General features: G+C 41.7%; 2 protein-coding genes across 2 annotated transcripts in view; one reads left to right on the forward strand and one right to left on the reverse strand.

The window, feature by feature from the left end:
* RMND5A (required for meiotic nuclear division 5 homolog A) overlaps positions 1-11,383 on the forward strand; it is a 55,097-nt gene extending 43,714 nt beyond the window's left edge. The window contains exons 7-9 of the mRNA XM_023194877.3: positions 3,376-3,478; positions 4,943-5,097; positions 6,743-11,383. Of these exons, the coding sequence (XP_023050645.1) occupies positions 3,376-3,478; positions 4,943-5,097; positions 6,743-6,806 (322 nt within the window). The 3' untranslated portion in view covers positions 6,807-11,383. The remainder of the gene's footprint in view (positions 1-3,375; positions 3,479-4,942; positions 5,098-6,742) is intronic.
* Positions 11,384-18,665: 7,282 nt separating this feature from the next.
* CD8A (CD8a molecule) overlaps positions 18,666-20,764 on the reverse strand; it is a 7,207-nt gene continuing 5,108 nt past the window's right edge. Inside the window, exon 6 of the mRNA XM_023194901.2 lies at positions 18,666-20,023. Within this exon, the coding sequence (XP_023050669.2) occupies positions 19,972-20,023 (52 nt within the window). The 3' untranslated portion in view covers positions 18,666-19,971. The remainder of the gene's footprint in view (positions 20,024-20,764) is intronic.

Here is a 20,764-nt window from a genome sequence, read left to right on the forward strand (position 1 = left end):
TCTCGATTAAAAAAGAATAATAATAAAGAATATTCTTGACCTGGTGTGGTGGCTCACATCTGTAATTCCAGCACTTTGGGAGGCTGAGGTGGGGGGAATCTCTTGAGGCCAGGAATTAGAGACCCACCTGGGCAACACAGCTAAACTCCATTTCTCCAAAAAACTTTTTAAAAAACGGATGTTCTTGATGAAACATTAAAATTATTAGTTTTATTACATCTTGACCTTTCGGTACACATCATCTTAGTAATTTGACAAAATAGGAAATCCACATAAAGCACTTCAGTTTCTTGTCAAAGTATGGTAATTGTCTTGAGAAAAAACATGTTGTTTTTTGAGTTATAAGCTAGCTGGTCACTTTTTTTCATGGAATACTTTTTTTGTTTGTTTCTTGTTTTTTTTCTTTTGTTTGTTTTTTTGAGATGGAGTCCCTGGCTGGAGTGCAGTGCTGCAGTCTTAGCTCACTGCAGCCTCCACCTCTTGGGTTCAAGCGATTGTCCTGCCTCAAGTCTCTGGAGTAGCTGGGATTACAGGCTCCTGCCACCATGCCCAGCTAATTTTTGTATTTTTAGTAGAGACGAGGTTTCATCATGTTGGCCAGGCTGGTCTCGAATTCCTGACCTCAGGCGATCCACCGCCTCAGCCTCCCAAGGTGCTGGGATTACAGGTGTGAGCTACCACATCAGCCATGGAATAGGTTTTACTTGAAAGAATCGAACATAGTTACCCACACTCAGGTTTTTGGCAGTCTTTTTTTTTTTTTTTTTTTTTTAATCTTTTTTCTTAAATTTTTCAGAGACAGAGTCTTGCTGTGTTGTTGAGGTTGGACTCCAACTCCTGGGCTCAAGTGATTCTCCTGCCTCAGGCTCCTGAGTAGCTGGGACTACAGTTGTGTGCCATATCACCCAGCCATTTTTTTAAGTGAATGAAACAAGCTGTCACATTTGAAAGGTCTTAAGTATTATCCTACAAAAGCATGCATGAGTAAAAGAGTCATTCAAAGCACAAGACAGACAAATGGATTTTAATGTAGCAGGGTACAAAAAGTTTAATGGTAAAGTTTCAGATTTTGCTCTGCAACCAACCTTTAGAAAACAACTACCTGTTTTGGCCAAAACTGAAAAGTCAGTTTTGGTGTGGTATTGAGGAGGAGTTTCTACAGTGATCCAAAGCGATCAAAGTAGTGCTACACATATGTGTGAAGCAAGGTTTTTTTTTCATTTATCTCAACCAGAAGAACATACCACAATAGATGTAATGCAGAGTAAGCTATAATAATCCAGCTGTCTTCTGTCAAGGTAGGCATTCAGGAGATTTGTAAAAGTGTGGAACAGTGCCACTCTTCTCACAAATATAATTTTGTTTTGGAAACTGTAGGTTTTTTTTTTTTTTACAAGAATGTTGTTTTTAATAATGGCATGGTATTTTATTTTTACATGGACTAATCGCAACTTTTATGTTTCTCATTTTAATTTCTAATGCATTAAAGATACAACCCACAAAAAGAAAAGCTCTTTGAGATCCTTAATATTTAAGCATATAAAGGGGTCCTGAAACCAAAACATTTTAAGAATCTGTTTTAAGAAAATAACTTTTTTAACTCTTCTGTTCATTTAATTCCACAAATGTTTTGTATATTTACTATGTGCGAGGCACTGTGGGCACTGTGTTGGATATAAGATGAGTAAGGTGTATTCCACAAGGTTCTCCATCCTAGCATAGGAGCAGACAGATGCAATTAGCTATAATATGAGGCATTGTTGCCGTCAGTTTCTCTGAGGAAGACTCTGAAGTGGGAATGTACATGCAGAAAGTTTATTGACATCAGCACCTGTGGGAGAATGAAAACAGCAGGATTGGGCAGAGAGGAAAGTTGGACTGTGTTAGAGTGGCAACAAGGTCTCTCCCATTCCTGAGGAACTCTGGAGCTGCTCTGGGCCTGTGGAGTTGTCCCAAATTGGGCCTACAGGGCTGGGCTTTTGTACCCTCACATGGAGCAACTTGCTGGATATGACTGTGGTCAGATGACTCTTTTCAACTGAGGATAGTCCTGAAGAGACAGACACAGCTGAGAGTTGGCTGCCAACACTTCCACATCTGAGAAATGAGTGCTTCTACCCTGGACAGGGGTGATCTGGGGATAAAAGGAACTATGCAAAAAAATGTTTCAGGAGCAAGCATGTCATTTGACTGATAAGCTGAGCCCATTAAACTTTTTTTTTTTTTTTTTTTTTTTTGCTATTTTGTTTTGTGCAATATAAAACCTTTTTTGTCATTAATGTAAGATTATTATGAAATTCTTTATGTTTTATTTTTTGAAACAGGGTCTCATTCTGTTACCCAGGCTGGAGTGCAGTGGCACCATCATGGCTCACTGCAGTCTCAACCTCCTGGCGTCTTCCCACCCCAGCCTGCTCAGTAGCTGGGACTCTAGGCACATGCTACCATACCTGGCTAATGGCTAATTTTTATATATTTTGTAGAGACAGGGATCTCACTATGTTTCCCAGACTGGTCTCAAACTCCTGGACTCAAGTAATCCTCCCACCTTGGCCTCCCAAAGTGCTACAATTACAGGAGTGAGCCAGCACCATCTACTGTTAGGAAATTCTCTAAAAACCTTATTCTCAATTCTATACTTCTTTCCTATGGACCGAAAATGGTATATAAATCAGCACCATCTGCAGACCACATTTTGTGTATCATTATTCTAATTAGCATATACCTTGGAGCACGTTTTGTAAGAAAAATAAGTATGGTGGTATATGGTCTATAAGGAAGGGAATACGAAAGAAAGTTATGTCTTTTGTATTGCTGAATGAAGAATTTTGTGCAAGAACATCTCTTTTTCCTTCAAACTCAGATACTACAACTACTGTATTTGGAAGAGTAGTAGTTCTTAATTCCTGCTCTTCATTTGAATTAATTGGTTCTCCAAAGCTGCTTTCTTTTTTAAAATGCATGTTTTAAAACTTTTTCTATTTTCTGAGGAAGTAAGCTAAAGTTAAATTACCCTAGCAAATGAGTTTTTTTTTTTTTTTTTAACATTTGCATTCTTTAACTGCATTTACCCGCATATTGGTGAGGTTTATTTAGTAAATTTAGAGTTTCATTTTTTGTTTTGTTTTTTAACTGGGATTGGTTTTCAATAACTTCAGGAAATATACCAGTGGGCCTGGGGAAGAAGGGGAGGGAAAACAAGTTATTTTTCTTCTAGTGCAAATGGCTAGATTTACTTTTAGCAGAACAGAAGGCTCTCACCCCGTCCAGGGGCCAGGGTCTGCGGTACACAGAGTCTGGAGAAATTGATGTCTCCTTGGACCAAGCGGCCTGACACCTGGCCTGGCACTGACGTTTCCTCTTCTGCTCTCCCAGTTTCTCAGCAGGTTGTGTGGCACTGCCAGCTTTAATTAACATCAAAGCCGTGATTGAACAGAGGCAGTGTACTGGAGTTTGGAACCAGAAAGATGAATTACCTGTGAGTTCCATTTTCTGTTGGCTATTTACTTTTACTGCCTTTAGAAGAATATGGCATCTTTAAATGTTCACCTTTTAACCAGGAAACATTATTGTAGCCATTCAACAGGAGTTCTTTTATAGATATATAAAAGATTAAACAATACAAATGAGGAGCCTAGTACATTTTGGGGACCTTGGAGGAGGAGTATTACAATTTTGACTTGAAGTGCCTTTGAAAGCTGGGGAAGGGAAACATCAGAAGTGGTGAGAGTTATAGATGCAGTAGCATGCAGTGTGTTCTGCAGTGCAGTTCACAGACCACTCCTGTGATTGTTTTTCTAATACAAAAGCAAAGTTAATTGGATTTACGTTTGTCTTAACTATTGCTGTCAATAAGATCATGGATTTGTGCTGGTTACAGTTTCCTAATGCCAACAGAATGAGTACAGAGCTCTTAAAGGTCATCCGTGTAACACCTACAGTCATCAGTGGGCCTCTAGTACTGTATTTCTACTGCTGTCCTAGAAAGGACCATGGTTTTAAACATCAGCACAATCACTTGCCGACTCTAGAGCTTCTCTAAGCAGTAGTGTATTCATCTCTAAGACAAGGACCAGCTTTCTCTTTATGGGGCTGCTGAAGGCTGTAGATAACATAAGCATGCTTAGAACGAGATGGGACACATGGTAGGCACTCAGTTTGTGACTGCCATGGTGCACTTATGATGTGGAGTAGCGAAGGTCATTGTATGTGTGTTTCCACCAGGTCTCTGACAGGCACTAAGACTCTGGGCTGGAATTGTCATTCCTGTCATGATTGTGTCACAGACCCTGAAAAGCTAACATACGCGTTTAGTTTTTTGCCCCTTTTATACCACACCTGTACACAGGTTTATTTGCAGTTACCTTGTTCCTCCAGCAGGTAACCCTGTCAGTTGGTTGCCCCAGCTTCTCAAAGATGTTTTCTGATTAAAGGCACAGATGCAGTCCTGGTCCTGAGGTGTGGTCAGGACACAAGCAGCACTCCTGCTCCCCTGCCACTAACTTGAACAGGTGAAAAGAACTTGAGCTTTCACTTGTTTTGTGGAGGCAGGTGCCTGGCATCTGGCAGTTTCCCGTTTATGTTGTAAGCATCTCTGACATGCACTAAGACAGAGCAGACTGAAATCTGAATTCACCTTAAGACTGTGTGTCAAGCCAGTAAAGCCGTTAGAGGTGGTGATCTGCCCATTAGAGGTGGTGATCTGGTCATTGTTTTTTGTCAGACTTGTTTTTACACTTTGTCAGCTTTCTTGAAAATAATCTTGAAGGCTAAGTTATCACTTTGAATCACTAAGACTGTTCATCTGAGTTAGAAGAGTGCTATAGAAAGTTACATTCAGGTGAATAGATCTGATCAATGTTCTTTGCTGCACAGTATATATTACCATGTGGATGATTTTGTGAAATATGACTTCAGCTTTTTTACTTTTTTTTTCTAACAGATTGAAGTGGACCTTGGTAAAAAGTGCTGGTATCACTCTATATTTGCCTGCCCCATTCTTCGTCAGCAAACGACAGATAACAATCCACCCATGAAATTGGTCTGTGGTCATATTATATCAAGAGATGCCCTGAATAAAATGTTTAATGGTAGCAAGTAAGTGTCTGACTTTTAAAAAAATGTTAGCAAATAAATTTTGTTTTGGAACTTGGTAGGAGGATAAGAAGTGATGAGGATTAAAAAAATGTAGCTAGATTTAGAACTAAATAAATTTCTTAACTACTCATTTGGCAAAGTGGGTGGTATCTGATTTGAGTATTTTTAATTTATCTGTGGATTTGGTGATTAGATTTATAAGCATGTCTTTAACTTTTGGGGTAGGTGATAGATTTTCCCCTTTTTTATACAAATGGAGTTGCATACTAAAAAATGTTCTATACTTTGCTGTTTTCACTTAGTGATGTGTCTTGGAGATCTTTCTCTATGCTGCAGAAACAGCCCTCATTATTTTTTGGTTAAAGCTCCAGTATATTCTAGTGTATAGAAATATGATGGGGTCGCCAGTTCCCTGTTGATGAACATTTGTTTCTCTAAACAGTGCTAAGTGAAGGCAACGGGCATGGTGGCTCATGCCTGTAATCCCAGCACTGTGGGAGGCTGAGGCAGGCGGATCATGAGGTCAGGAGATCGAGACCATCCTGGCTAACACGCTGAGATCCCGTCTCTACTAAAAATACAAAAACAAAAAATTAGCCGGGTGTGGTGGCGGGCACCTGTAGTCCCAGTTACTCAGGAGGCTGAGGTGGGAGAAGGGCGTGAACCCAGGAGGCGGAGCTTGCAGTGAGCCGAGATCGCGCCACTGCACTCCAGCCTGGGCGACAGAGCAAGATTCCATCTCAAAAAAAAAACACAAAAAACAGTGCTAAGTGAATTATCTATACCTGATACATAATTCCTAGAATTGAAATTACTGGTTCAAAGGATATATGCATTTGTAATTTATTTTAGATAGTGAGCTCAGCTTTTTTTTTTTTTTTGAGATTGAGTCTCATTCCGTCACTCTGGCTGGAGTGAAGTGGTGCAGTCTCAGCTCACTGCAACCTCTGCCTCCCGAGTTCAAGCAATTTTCATGCCTCAGCTTCCTGAGTAGCTAGAATTACAGGCGCACACCACCACGCTTGGCTGATTTTTGTATTTTTAGTAGAGACAGGGTTTCGTCATGTTGCTCAGGCTGGTCTCAAACTCCTGAGCTCAAGCGATCCACCCACCTCAGCCTCCCAGGTGTGAGGCATCATGCCCAGCCAAAATTGTTGATCTTAGTTCAGGCTGTACTGGTTTCATGTGCCACTGTGAGGCATGTGGGCCGTTCTTGGTGTGGGCTTATAGCTGCCATCAGATTTGCTGCCCTTGAATGGATTGTGTGACCAGTACATTTGAAATTCATTTAAAGACTGATGCAACCTAAACCTTTGGGAAAGAGAAATTGAATTTATTTTCAAAACCCCAAAAACGATATCCAGAAAAGTTATCTTTGTTTTGTTTAAGAAATAATTTTCCATGAAGAAAAGGCTTTCAGTTTAGGATCTGGCATGGGTGGTATGTATTTGTGACCCTTCAAATCTTCGTGGTTATATTAAGGGAAAGCATAATTCATCCTCAAAGCAAAATACAAACAGACTTGTTGTTTTTGTGTGTTTTTATGTGTGTGTGTGATTGTTAAAGATACTCTATGATGAGATAAAAATTGAATGCTCAGTACTGAGTCTGCTCCTTCACTCAGTGTTTTCTTCTTTGTCTTTAGATTAAAATGTCCCTACTGTCCAATGGAACAAAGTCCAGGAGATGCCAAACAGATATTTTTCTGAAGAGATAACTTTAGTTTGCAATTTGTAAGTGAAACTGAGACATGGGCGCATTTCAGAAGAGAACGTTCCATATAATGCAGCTAACCAAGGACTCTTGTGTTTCTATAAGCTAATGCTCCAGAAACTTTGCCAACCTGTTAGTGTACACACACTGAGGGGAGTGCTCCCGGTGAATATTATCATAGGGCTTTATTATATTCTTGGTCTTCATTTCTGATCAAGTAAATACACCAGCAGTTGTCATTCAATGCAGGTTTTTGTACTTAATTATATGGTGATTTTTTTACTTTTTAAGAGCAGAAACAGAAATTGCCCTCCCCACCATGTGTTTAATATTTAACCTGCTTTTACTTTTGTCATTTTCTTGATAATCGTAAGCCTTGAGAGTGTTTGTGAAAAAGTTTTATTTCCTGTTATGTATACATAATTAAATGAAAATTCTTCAGAAAAAGTTTGATAAATTGAATTGTGGTTATGAAACTAATTTGCATTTTTATTTGCTTAAGAAAGAAAGCTGTGATAGATTCCAGATTTGCTTTTTGATGTTTTCTTCTGCTCCAGCTCCAAGAAGTCAGCACACCTGCATTTTAGCTCTGCATGCAGCCCCAGCAGGCTGCGTGTTTAAGAATTTCATTGTTTAACCGGCTGGTGTGAAAGTCTTCCGTTAGCATAGAGTGGAAGGAGTACTAGTGTTTGGTTGGTTTTGCTTTTTTTGTTTGTTTGTTTTTGCTTTTATTGCCAAGAGGTGCTTGTTTTAAAAGTATGTTTAATAAAATGAAATTCTAAAGTTAGAAGTGTTCTTAAGTTGATATTTGCTCTCTTGGTCTTGGTAGCCCTATTGTATCATTGCAGACACAGTGTTGTGCATGTGTGTATTATATATGTGCACCAGCATCAAACATTGTGTATCTGGAAGGAAAGCAGCATGTTCCAGTTCTAAAATGCAGTTACCAGACCCATCACTTTAAATCCTTAAAGTTAGAAGCTAGCAAATTTTCTGTAGTGCAGAATGTTTATTGCTGTTTTTGTGTTTGAATAGTATAATGTTTGATGCCTCTCTTCTGCAAAGTGTATCATCTCATTGACTGTGAATCTGTATATTATTCTAATGGATACAGATAATGATCTTTTCTCTTGTGAGGTATCTTCATTTAATGCACTGTCCAAAAATAGCCGTGTGTAAGAGTCTCTCTGTATGATAAACTACATGGAAAAGACTTCTGTGGACATAATTCTGACTGAAACCCATGAAGTGACTTCAGTATAAGAATGTTACATGGAAATCACCAAATATTTTGCAACTTTATTTCATCTGACATGGAGTGAACATCGATAGGAATACTTTCAAAGAAAATGAAAAAAAGAAAACACAAAAGCAAAAAGAAATGTGGCACTTCACATTTTAAACTACAGATGGACTTGCTTTGAGGGAGGGGGAATCACAGATTTGGTGCTACGTTAATTAGAAACTGGCAGCGTTTTACAGTAGTACACCAACCTGGATGTTTTTTTCTGAAATGTTTACCTGGGAGAGCTGGGGTTTGTTTGTGAAGGGAAAGAGTACTGTGGAAAAGCTCTGCTTGAGTGCCGTGTGGCCAGGCCGATGTGGATGGCTGCTCGGTACTGTGCGGGTTCGCCAGCGGTTGCGATTGGCCCGGCTCGGAGTGCTTATCTGGTCCAACCTCAGTCTGGCCCCATAGCGACTTTTGCCCCATGATTCTGCTTCACTGTTGGAGTCCTCTTTGAAGTTCCCCCTCTCTTTACTAAAGCAGTGAAGGAAGAGAACAGAGACAAACTCTTTGGACTGTGAAAGACAAGGTAGAGAATTCCAGGCAACAGTCTGACCAAGGGTGTAAACCAGTTTATTATATGTATTTTTTGCCTTTGAATTAAAACCTAGAGTGTTGTTTTTTTGTTTTTATATTTTACCCTTTTTCTCCTTAGGCCGAGTTTAGCTTATTTTCATCTTTCCACCCCAAACACCTACACAACATTTAGGTTTCATGTAAGGTTTGAACAAGACAGATGTACTCTGAAGGCTGGTGGTAACTTCATATAGTCGACTTGGGCCACTTTTAAGGACAAAAGCCAGAGCTCAGCTTTATCCCTCTCCCAGTGCTGGGAGCCAAAAAACTGTTGACAGTTTTTTGTGCCGCTCAAGACTTTAAAAAGAACATGCTTTAACTGAAGCATTGGATTCTGCAGCTTTCTGTGTAAGGTCCGTGTACTCCCACTGGGCAGGGTGAGGACCAAAAATCTGAAACTCTTATGAATCTGACATATTACATGGAAATTATATCTTGTCTTTAAGTGCATGGACTTAAAATTCATGAGAGACTAAATGTGAGGGAGAAGTGGATTTAAAGAGGCCAGACCTTAACCAAAGATGCTGAGGTACAGCATTCTGTCCTCCCTACCCTAGAAACTCCATAAATGCTGTCACGACCCTATCATCGCTGATACTTTCTGCACGTCAGCAGTCCAGGAGGATGCTTTTTGTCTCTTTACCTCTACTTTACAAAAGGTAATATGATAGAGGCAACGTTTATAACAGTCACATTTAATTATAATGTACATGAAAGACAGAATTTCAGAATGGTTTCTTAAATTTTCTTGGGAACCGTTTCCACATATCAGTTATAGACAAAGGCCATGGGACTATGCTAAACCAATAAAACCTTTTTAGCAAATCTTTAAATTCTGACTTAGCCAGAGCATCTGAGTGTTCAAGTACTGTTTTACAATGGCTAAGATTGTCTCTTGATCTTTTTTCTCCATTGTGTGATCATCACAGATGCTATTTCTGTTTTATTGGTGATTATATGAGACTTCTAATACATAAATGAACGGGTATTGGTGCCTCTTTATTTTAAAAATTTTGAAGAAAAGAGCCACCTCATATTCATAAAGTGTGTATTTTTTGAGTGTGTGAGCATTTAATTGAAAATAAAGTTATGAAGTAAATCTTAACTTTTCTGTAGCAGCTAATGTATACGGAGACACTAAAACCCACACCACGTTTTGTGGGAAATGAGGATCCTCTTTTGTCCTCTCCGGGTAGTCCCGCAGGTTATGCAGTTTAAGTTCAGTCTTCTTTATGCTGTGATTGATTTCCACCTCAGTGGCTTAGCCTTTGGGACAGTGGATACTGCAACAGCCAAGAACTCTTGGTTATCCGCACAAGACAAGCTGCTGGTAGACTACATTAGCCCTCTGGTTTTCCAGCTCAACCTCTGATAAAGTGGACTGACAGCCACGCTGCTCAGTCTGTTTAGTCAGCCGACTCAGGTTATTTTCAGGGAAGGCATGGAGGCATAGTTTGGTTAGTTTCATCACTAGGATGTATAAGGTGACGACACAAACCAAATACCTTTCTTTCATCACTTAACTATTCGTACTTTATCTCTGGTAACACTAGAATGCTGTGGTCTTGAGGGAATGTTAGCAAGGAACACATAGAAGGTTTGGTGTTTCGTAAGCCTGTCTAGCTGTGGCAGGTTTTGTGTGGTACACTGATGTTTACCATAAGCAGGTTCAAGCTTCATGAACTGTTCTTAATGAACTATAATTGAATAGATACCAAAAATAGAATGACAAATGTATTTTAATAGCAGATGAGGCAGTTAGTTTTCGGGTGAATTTTCCACTGTTGATTTTACTTCAAGACATAGCAAGAGAAACAAAATTTTGTTTTCAAGACATTTCCGCTACAGTTTCAAGTAGTGGGCATATGCTTCATTTACTTCCAAAGAGGCAGAAGCAGCTGGAATTGGCTTACAGCACTTGCTTTGTTTCATGTTATGGGTGAAGACCTACATACACTCTTCTTGTAGCAGTCACTTAACCTTCAGCAAGGCAGTGGTGGAGTTCACTATGATTTAGTGCCTGATCTTTTTTTTGGGAAGGGGCGGGAATGAATGTGTCAGGGCTGGGCGGGAAGCAGAAAATGGGAGCGTGAGTGAGTGTGCATGTGTCTGAAATTCACCATTGCCGCTACCTGCGCCTGGCAAGGAACAGGTGTTTGATGTATTTTGCTCGTGACTGCAGTATGCATGTATTTTTTTTCCTTCTCTGTGTTTTCTAAACTTACACTAAAGGATTCATCAAATCATCTTGTTCAGATGGCTCAGGATTGTATTTATTTTGCTTACCCTGTGCTCTTGGGTTCTATAGTATTTCTATGATTATGTAACGAGAATAGTGTTGCACTGTAATCTATCATATAGAGCTATATGTATGGAAAATTTTGATCAATTTTTTTAAGAAATGTATCCTGTTTGCAAAGGCACAATAAAGTTCCATCTTATAGACTATAGGCAATAAAGCTAACAATAAACCTTATTTAACACAGACCACATCCATATCCTCTGTTCATTTGATTTTGGAAAAAGTCTAGCGTATCCAGTAGTTTCAGGGAATTCATTTTAACTTTAAGAATTCTGATATATTTAATTTATAAATATCGGACTGATAGAATTTTGGAAAACTATAAGAAATGCTTTGTTAATGTGTGTATTCCTATGTAAGACACATGGCTTCTCCTGTGTATATTTTTAAAAATTAAAGAAATGCACATTGAAAAATAGTTTTGTGGAACCGGTCTGTATGAATGTGCCAGGTGACAAAGGTGTGAGGGAGGGAGTAGGGAGGTGCTGATTGCGAGAAGAGAAAATTACTGTCTGCATTTGCTAAGGGTCTGCATGTCAAGAATTTAAGAAAGTATCTGTCCCCATCTTACTCTGTTTCTGTGCCACCAACAGTGAGAAGAGAGGGTGACTGGGCACTGTCGCGAGTTGTCTGTTGTTGTTTTGAGACAGACTCTCACTCTGTTGCCTGAGCTGGAGTGCAGTAGCCCAGTCTCGGCTCACTGCAACCTCCACCTCCTGGGTTCAAGCGATTCTCATGCCTCAGCCTCCCGGGTAGCTGGGATTACAGGCATGTGCCATCATGCCCAGCTAATTTTTTTTTTTTTTTTTTTTCCAGTAGAGACGGTGTTTCACCATATTGGCCAGGCTGGTCTCGAACTCCTGACCCTCAAGTGATCTGCCCACCTCAGCCTCCCAAAGTGCTGGGATTACAGGTGTGAGCCACTGCGCCTGGCTATATCCCGAGTTTCTGAGTTGGGAATTGTTTTAATGTTTCCAAGCTGCTGCCCCCTCTAGCGGACCCTCCTGTGCACAGTGGGGACCCTGCCCTGTGTACTGACCAGAGTGGCAGTGAGTGCATAGCTGGTAAAGTGGGGCCCGGAAACAGCTCGATGAACAGGCTGCTGGAGGGGCTGGACCTTGTGCTGTCAGCATTACCAGGGAAGACCAGAAACTGAATTGCCTTGTCTTCTCTGGCAGGCCAAGGTAGAGACCAAGCATTTATCTGTACTGCTTTTGTATATTTTTTAAGAGAAATGGTGTTACCTGAGATTTTAGGATGTTTCTTACCTATGGAAACCTTTGTGGTCCCACCCAGTCAGGTTGGAGCTAGTGGCCCAGGTAGTATAAGAAGAGGCCTGGCAGGCCAGTCCAAGGTCTGACCACCTTTCCCTCCAGCATTTGGGCTCCTCAGGACTCAAAGTGTGGTCCATGGACCAGCAGCATCAGCATCACCTGGGAGCCTGTGAGAAATGCAGAATCTCAGGCCTCAGCTCAACCCTGCTGAACCAAAATCGGCATGATCATGAGAAAACGGGCTTCCCTTACAAGGAGTGTCCTGGATGCTTCCTATTTCAGGAAGTATCCTCCCTCTCAAATGTGGCAGGTCAAGATCACACATACTGAACAGAATTTCCCTTGAGGACTCGGCAAATCTGTTAGTCATCAAGAAAATTTATATTTAGTGTGCTTTGAACTCTAGTTATTGAAAAAATCAGTGTATTTCTTTAAGTATCTAGGTAATTGAGGGAGTACTGTATTTGCAGTATAGTAAAATGCATTCATTTTCTACCCCCTCCACCAAAACAGGGAAGGTGAGCATCAAAGATGGAAAACAATTTTGGTAATGACAAAATAAGGACTACAAATGCATCTTTAAACAAAACAGCTTGATGCTTCTCACCCCCCAGCAGAGAAACTTGATAATAAACAATATCCCAGCAGAAGATAGGCTTTCTTTACTTTTCTTTTTCCTTAGCACCCAGTAAGAAGCTTAATCGCATAACCCTGTGTACACAAATAGAATTCTGAAACATTTTACAAAACAATAGTGCTACAAATGTGCAATGTGCTATTTTATTTTTAATGCTCCCCAAGACTAATTTGATTTTGTGACCTGCTAATGAGCCAGTTTTGTTGTTGTGGTTGGTACTTTTTTTATAAAGTATATTATACTTTAAGTTCTAGGGTACATTTGCACAACATGCAGGTTTGTTACATATGTATACTTGTGCCATGTTGGTGTGCTGCACCCATCAACTCGTCAGCACCCATCAACTCATCATTTACATCGGGTATAACTCCCAATGCCATCCCTTCCCGCTCCCCCCTCCCCATAATAGGCCTTGGTGTGTGATGTTCCCCTTCCAGAGTCCAAGTGATCTCATTGTTAAATTCCCACCTATGAGTGAGAACATGCAGTGTTTGGTTTTCTGTTCTTGCGAGAGTTTGCTCAGAATGATGGTTTCCAGCTGCATCCATGTCCCTACAAAGGACACAAACTCATCCTTTTTTATGGCTGCATAGTATTCCATGGTGTATATGTGCCACATTTTCTTAATCCAGTCTGTCACAGATGGACATTTGGGTTGATTCCAAGTCTTTGCTATTGTGAATAGTGCTGCAATAAACATACGTGTGCATGTGTCTTTATAGCAGCATGATTTATAATCCTTTGGGTATATACCCAGTAATGGGATGGCTGGGTCATATGGTATTTCTAGTTCTAGATCCTTGAGGAATCGTCATACTGTTTTCCACATTGGTTGAACCAATTTACAATCCCACCAACAGTGTAAAAGTGTTCCTATTTATGAGCCAGCTTTTAAAACCTTGCATGGTGGGACAGTGATGCAGTGGTCCACTTATCCACCATACTTCTTTGAAATCTGTCAATATATCTATGACAGAAAGTACTTAACAATGACAGCAACAAAAAACACTTTCCTTGTAGCAATAGGGTATTTCGTATCCTTGTGTGAGCCTTCTATGCTAGCAAATGTGGCGATACATCTCAATGTTAGAAGGCTTGTATAATCCAGAGCTACTAATTACTGAGCTCTCGTGTGTCAGGCAATGTTGCATTTATTTAGCTATACTTCCTTTCAGCTTAGAAAAGTACAAAGTGCTTCATGCTAAACATTGGCATGTAGAATCCTTTAATAAAAAGACATGTATTTTAACATGTGGTATGACGTCTTAGCAGTCACTCATCTAACAGATTTTTAAAATTCCACTCTGCTGGGCACTGAGATGAAAGCCTACAATCTGCTGGAAAATACAGAAAAGTAGAGCCAAGGTCCTGTAACGAGGTTAATAACAAGAGGGTGCTGGAAAAGAAAAGAGAGCTGTAATCGTTGTGTGTTTTTAAGGCCTACTCTAGCTATAATGGGAAGAAGGGTGGTTGGGGAGGGGACAAGGCTAGAGCCAGCGAGGACAGTATGTAATTAAGGTCAGTGTGAATATTTATTGAGTATTGGTCTCGGGTACTCTTGGAGGTCTCGGATAGAGTGGTGAACCAGGCAGACTTGTTCTCTAAGTGAGAATCAAGGTCATGAAGGAAATACAGGAAGGCAACGTGCTCATCACACAGTGCTCTGAACCTCCCATTATTTAGAGAAGCAGTATTAGGTTCTTGTCTCAAGTGATAATGGGCTTCCTTGCTCTAGCATTTTAACTGTATTCCCACTTCCCTCTATTATCTATGTTTTCTAGAAGGATGAATTTCTAACTTTGCCAGTCTCTATATCGGGCTCCTATACTGTGTGGGTTGTGTAAAATTCTCCCAAATTCCACTTGGGGCTGGCCTTTTTACTCTCTTAAAAGACATTTAGTGGCTGGGCATGGTGGCTCATGCCTGTAATCCCAGCACTTTGGGAGGCTGAGGTGGGGGGGATCACTTGAAGTCAGGAGTTCGAGACCAGCCTGGCCAACATGGCGAAACCCCATCTCTACTGAAAAATACAAAACTTTGCTGGGCACGGTGGTGTGCGCCTGTAGTCCCACCTACTTGGGAGACTGAGACAGGAGAATTGCATGAACCCAGGAGGTGGAGGTTGCAGTGAGCCGAAATTGGGCTACTGCACTCCAGCCTGGGCAACAGAGTGAGACTCTGTCTCAAAATAAATAAATAAATAAACAATAAATAAATAGGACATTTAGCCACCACGCAAGTGTTGGATCCATTCAAATGAAGGATTCTGGTGTGTCATTTCCCCTGTGAAGTAAAAATGTTTCTTAGAAGACGTCCTCAGCATTCAAGACTAAGCTCTCCCCTTCAGAATAGATTAGAAAAGCATTTTATGTTTTCTTTCATTCTTAAGCACAAGACTATGTTGCCTTTAGTTATTTCAGATATTTCAGATTAGTGAGCTAATCTGCCCTAAAGAGGAATTTCACGGGAAATTATCAAATTGTCTTGAAAACTTTCAAGGATGACTCAGGAAATGTGGGGCTGAGGGCCTCTGTCCTTCCTAGGATGTGCCGTTAGGACTAGGCTTAGTGGCAGGTGTGGAGCAGGTAGCATGGGGTTTGTATGGTGGCTTCATGACATCAGGGTCCCAGACTCCTTTCTGCTCCATGGCCTTAACATACGACCTCAAATTTACCCTTCTCTAATCCTAGCTGTGTTCCAGGCAGGAAGGAAGAGGAAAGTGGGTGGGGAAAGGGTGAACCTCCCCATTGAGATAGCCCCTCTAGGAGGCCGTCCTGGAAGTCCCATGTGGCAACTTATTCACTGTGTATGACTGCAGGGTTGTCTGGGAAACGTGGTCTTTTAGGTGGATGCATTACCACCTTTTCGGATTCTAATTGTGTGGTCTTGGGCAAGTGATAGAAACTTCCTACACTTTTGCTTCCTCATCTGCAAAGTAGAATGATAGTAGTTCCTATATCATAGTTTCGATGAGACCTAAATGCGATACTGACCTATGGTGAATGTTGAATAAACTGGTAGTTTTATTAAGTCAATAAAACATAAATGACATTTACAGACCATGGTCAGCTAAGGGGGAACAGAAAAGGGGGAAATAGTAACTGGCACTCAGAAGTGAGATGTGTCTGAAGGGATGGGGGGGACTTCAGTAGGTGCCGAGATGGCAAAATGGTACAGCACGCTTCTTTTCCTCCTCTGCCCTTCCTCAGCTGCCCAGAGCATGACAGAGCTCCCTTGTGGAATGAATGGCCATAGCCATCAACAGCAGAAGTCAGGTCGTGGCACTCAGGATTCAAGGCTGAGGGGAATTTCAAATGACACAGTGCTGTCAGGGACTGAGTCTATCTGGGACGGAGGTTTCCTGAGATGTTGCCCTGCTGTGCACTGGGTGCTGAGATCCCAGGATATACGTAATAACATATATATCGATCAGAAAGGGCTACTGTTTACCTTTTTGGGGAAAGAACAGAAATGAGAAGAATCAGACTCAAGTAGCTGCATTCAGAGTATAATCAATACGACACTGGTTTAGAAAAATTCAGTACAAGTTCATTTTTTCAGCATATATTTATTATTTGCTTACCATGTTCCATGAGCTGTTCTAGGCAACTGAGAAAACATGTATAAACTCATGTACTTTGAGGTAGGGACTATTATTAGTTCCATTTTATAAGTGGGGAAACTGAGGGATCAAGACATTAAGTCACTTGCCAGAGAACTCATAGTTAATAAGAAGCAGAGACAGGAGGCTGGTTTATTTTGTTTTTGTTTGAGACAGTTGTGCTCCATCGCGCGGGCTGAAGTGTGGTGGCATAGTCTTGGCTCACTGAAGCCTCAAACGTCTGGGCTCCAGAGATCCTCCTGAGTAGCTGAGACGACAGGTGTGCACCACCGTACCTGGCTAATTTTTTTTGTATTTTTTGTAGAGATGGGGTTTCACCATGTTTCCCAGGCTGGTCTCGAACTCTTGGACTCAGTCGATCTGCCTGTTGTGGCCTCCCAAAGTGCTGGGATTACAGACCTGAGTCGCTGTGCCCGGTTAAGTTAGGAGGCTGGTTTAGAGCCTCTGCATTTAACCACTATGCTACTGAGGCCTCTTTTAGTTCCCTTTGGTGGAGAAATGCTGCTCAACCCTGCTTTTAGGAGCAGCTTAAGTGGGGCTGCCCCCAGGTATTTATAAAATTGTGTGCAGAGAAGTATCTGCACACAGACCCAGGACAGGAATGGGGGCAGCTTCTGAATGACAGAAAAGGGAGATTTCTCCCCAGCCCACTTGGATAAAGATTCATGGGGAGTTTTCTAAGGTAGAGTGGGCTCTCTTAAAAACAGTTGAAAGCTGGAGAAGGAAAATGACAAATTTCTCTCTGGCTTTTCTCTTCCACGAATAGGATATGTTTTTATTAAATGAATGAATGTTAAATGAACCACATTGAGACTGGATTCCAGCAGCTGATACCAAGTTTACAGCATAATAGAGGAGTCACTTCTCTCCTTTGGGTTTTTCAGGGTCAAAAAAAAAAAAAACCTGTTATGGGCATCTTCCACATACGTAGTAAGAGGGTTTGTAGAACCAATGTCTCAGGCTAGCAATTGGCAAATGAAACATTGTTGAACCGGAGGCTGGCAGCTTTGAACTGTGGGTGCCCCTTCTGCATGTGTAGAATGAACAGGTTGTGGAGGTCTGTGGTTGTCAGTGATTCCTAAGCCTGAATTCACAGCCCACCATGAGCGTGCTTTAGGCCTGCATGGCTTGCAGATTTGTTTTCTGTTTTCTTCCTGGTCCAGAGGGCCAGCTCTAATGAATGGATGTTCCTATATTGATATTTTTAATTTCCAAATTATTGTTCACCACTTTACTTGTGGCAAGTGAAATCCTGGTTGGTTTGAGGGTATAAAAAATAGTAAGTATTTGGCCCTCTCTGGAGCCTCCCAAGGGTGGCCCCTCCACCACTCACCACCACCAACTTTGAGCTCAAGGTTGAAGAGGAAATGCTGCTTGTGGCAGAAATGCCCTTTTCCTGTTTTTGCCCTGGCACAGATTCTTTGACATTCATTGGTGCTCCAGGGTTAACTTCACAAGTTTCTCCCATGAGAAGGGGAGCGACGTGTTGTGAGATGCTCATCCTTCCCCAGGGAATCCAGAGATAGCCTGGAGCCCAGGCCCTGCTTCCACAGGAGGCCTCAAAACCTGGCACCTGCCCTGACTGGGCCCTCAGTATGCTGGGCACCTCCTGGCTCTGATCAGCTGGGCTCAGGGAGGAGCGACATGGGGAATTTGTCTCATGGGTAATATCTCAACTTTCTCTTCTGCTTTAATAGACACAGGCTACTTCACTTAGGGAATGGAAAACCACTCTTGCTTTCTGTTCTCTAAAAGTATCTTGGTTTTAAAACTTACAACAGACTTCTGGAGGGCTGATTACATGGGTGTTTGCTTTATGATGTCATTGAGCTGTACATTTACAACTTAAGCAATTTTCAGTAGGTATATTTTACCTCAACAACAAGACGACTTTGTGATTTATCATGAAAGGAGCATCGTTTCATCTGTTTCCAAGAAAGAACAAAAGGAAGACGGGTGATGCAGGATGAAGCTAATCTATTTTGACTGATGTGAAAATGGCAGGCTCAGGTGAAGGTGAGGACTGATTCAATAATTTTAGGTCTTTATCCTAAAGAAACAAAGATATATGCAACATTTTAGTAGTATTATAGTAGGAAAAGTTTGGAAACAACTAAATACCAGGTAATAGTTAAATAAATGATGGCACAACCAAAATAGGATGCTGTTTACCCATTAAAGAGGATACTACAAATGTTTATTCATTAAAGCCACTTATAACAACATAGTACAATCCCATTTTAAAAAGAAAGACATATTTTACACGTATGCGTAGAAAATCAGGAAGAAAGTATACCATATTAACAGATTATTTCTAAGATGAAGAATTATGAGTGGTTCTTATTTCCTTATCTACTTATGTTTTTTCTCTCCAATGGGCAGGCATTGCTTGTACCATACAGTACACAAGGAAGTGCGTGTTTGGGACAGCAGTTTGGGCTCTCAGCCTCCTTAAGAGAGTCAGGTCTGCCTCATCCCCGTATCTGCTAGTTGAGCAGAGGCCAGGGCTGTGCGAGCAGCTCTCCAACAATTGTCTTTACAAAGTATAAAAAGTCATCAGTGATCCCAGGAGCATGTTTGTATCTCAAATTCAGAGATTCAAGAGGGCCTTAGTTTAACCTCACTGATGCTCAAATTTTATTTGTAAAGCAGCGGCTTCTCCTCTTTCACCGGCCCCTCTGCAATGCAAGGGCTGGGAGAGCAATTCTGCCTCCATGTAGGGGTTTCACAGAGATTTTCTTTAGAGACAGAGGGATTAGATTTCAAAGGTTAAGCTCGCCCCTTCATTTTATTTTAGGTCTACAGAATTTTAGACTTGATTATATTTAAAAAAAAAAGAGTCTGATGTTTACATTATATAACTCTGCCAAAGGCAGTTCTCTTTAGTTCATTACCTCCTCGAGACTCTGGGCACAGTATCCCAGGTATCAAGAAATACTTGTTCCCTTGCAGTTGGAGACTCAAGCAACTCGCCCTTAGACAGGGTCCTTGGAAAGAAAGGCCTGAATGGTGTGGAGGAAAGAGCCCTGAGCTGGGAGATTAGGTCCCTCCAGCTACTGCTCCAACCCTGACTTGCTGTGTGCCTTTGATCAAGCTGTCTCTGGGCTTTAGCCTCCCCCTTTGTAAAATGGGTGGGGAAGAGGTTGAGATAGCATGGGTGCCTCCAGCTCTGTCAACATGATTCTGAGAACTCTGCGGGTAGCTCTGGCTTGCCCCTTTCCACACCCTACCCCGATGTGCGCACAACAGTATTGTGACCCTTGTGGTGTACTGTAGATTTTACCTAGTTTTGTTTCCCGTCAAACACATAAAGAAAAAGTACTCTTTCCCACCCCACCCCCATTAAAATAATAATCATAAGAATGAATACATAGGGAGGAAGACTGGAAAAAATGAAAGGGAAGGACTTGCTCCCTCAAAAGGAAGGATCTCAGTTTGAAGTAACGTAGTGGCTGTTGCACAGGGTTAGACGTATCTCTCCGAAGGGCTGGGCTTGCCTCCCGATTTGACCACAGGCCTGAAAGAAAGAAAAGCGACCATCATTGTAGCGAGAACCCCATCAGTGCAGCTTCCATCCAGCCATGTCCAGCCTCCCAATCCCCCAGCCTTTGAAAGGTCTGAGAACCTGCTCCTGGGGCACCAGCATGGGATTGGCTGAATGACCTCAGCACAGCAACCCTGCTAAATGCCTTACTTGTGGCATCTCATGTAATCCTCACAGCGGCCTTAAGGATGTGTGGGTGGGTGCTGAGCTTGAGAAGTTAAACTTGCCCAAGGTCACACATCTAGGTGGTGGCTGAGCCAGGATTAAACGGAGTTAGTGTAACTTCCTGGAACCCTTGTCAAGGTCTCCACAGAGGTGTGAGAGTGAGACTGATAACCAAAGTCATTAGCTGACCTGATTGTCAGCCCTGGAGGATCACAGGGAGAGAAGAGGATGTGCGCAAATCACCATCATCAGCCAAATGATGTTACGCTAAAAACATGTTAGTGGCCGGGCACGGTGGCTCACGCCTATAATCCCAGCACTTTGGGAGGCCAAGGCGGGGGGAACACGAGGTCAAGAGATCGAGACCATCCTGGTCAACATGGTGAAACCCAATCTCTATTAAAAATATAAAAATTAGCTGGGCGTGGTGGTGGGCGAGTGTAGTCCCAGTTACTCGGGAGGCTAAGGCAAGAGAATCACTTGAACCCAGGAGGCAGAGGTTGCAGTGAGCCAAGATCACGCCATTGCACTCCAGTCTGGGCGACAGAG

This window comes from Piliocolobus tephrosceles, chromosome 15, assembly GCF_002776525.5.
Source record: "Piliocolobus tephrosceles isolate RC106 chromosome 15, ASM277652v3, whole genome shotgun sequence".
NCBI lineage: Eukaryota > Metazoa > Chordata > Mammalia > Primates > Cercopithecidae > Piliocolobus > Piliocolobus tephrosceles.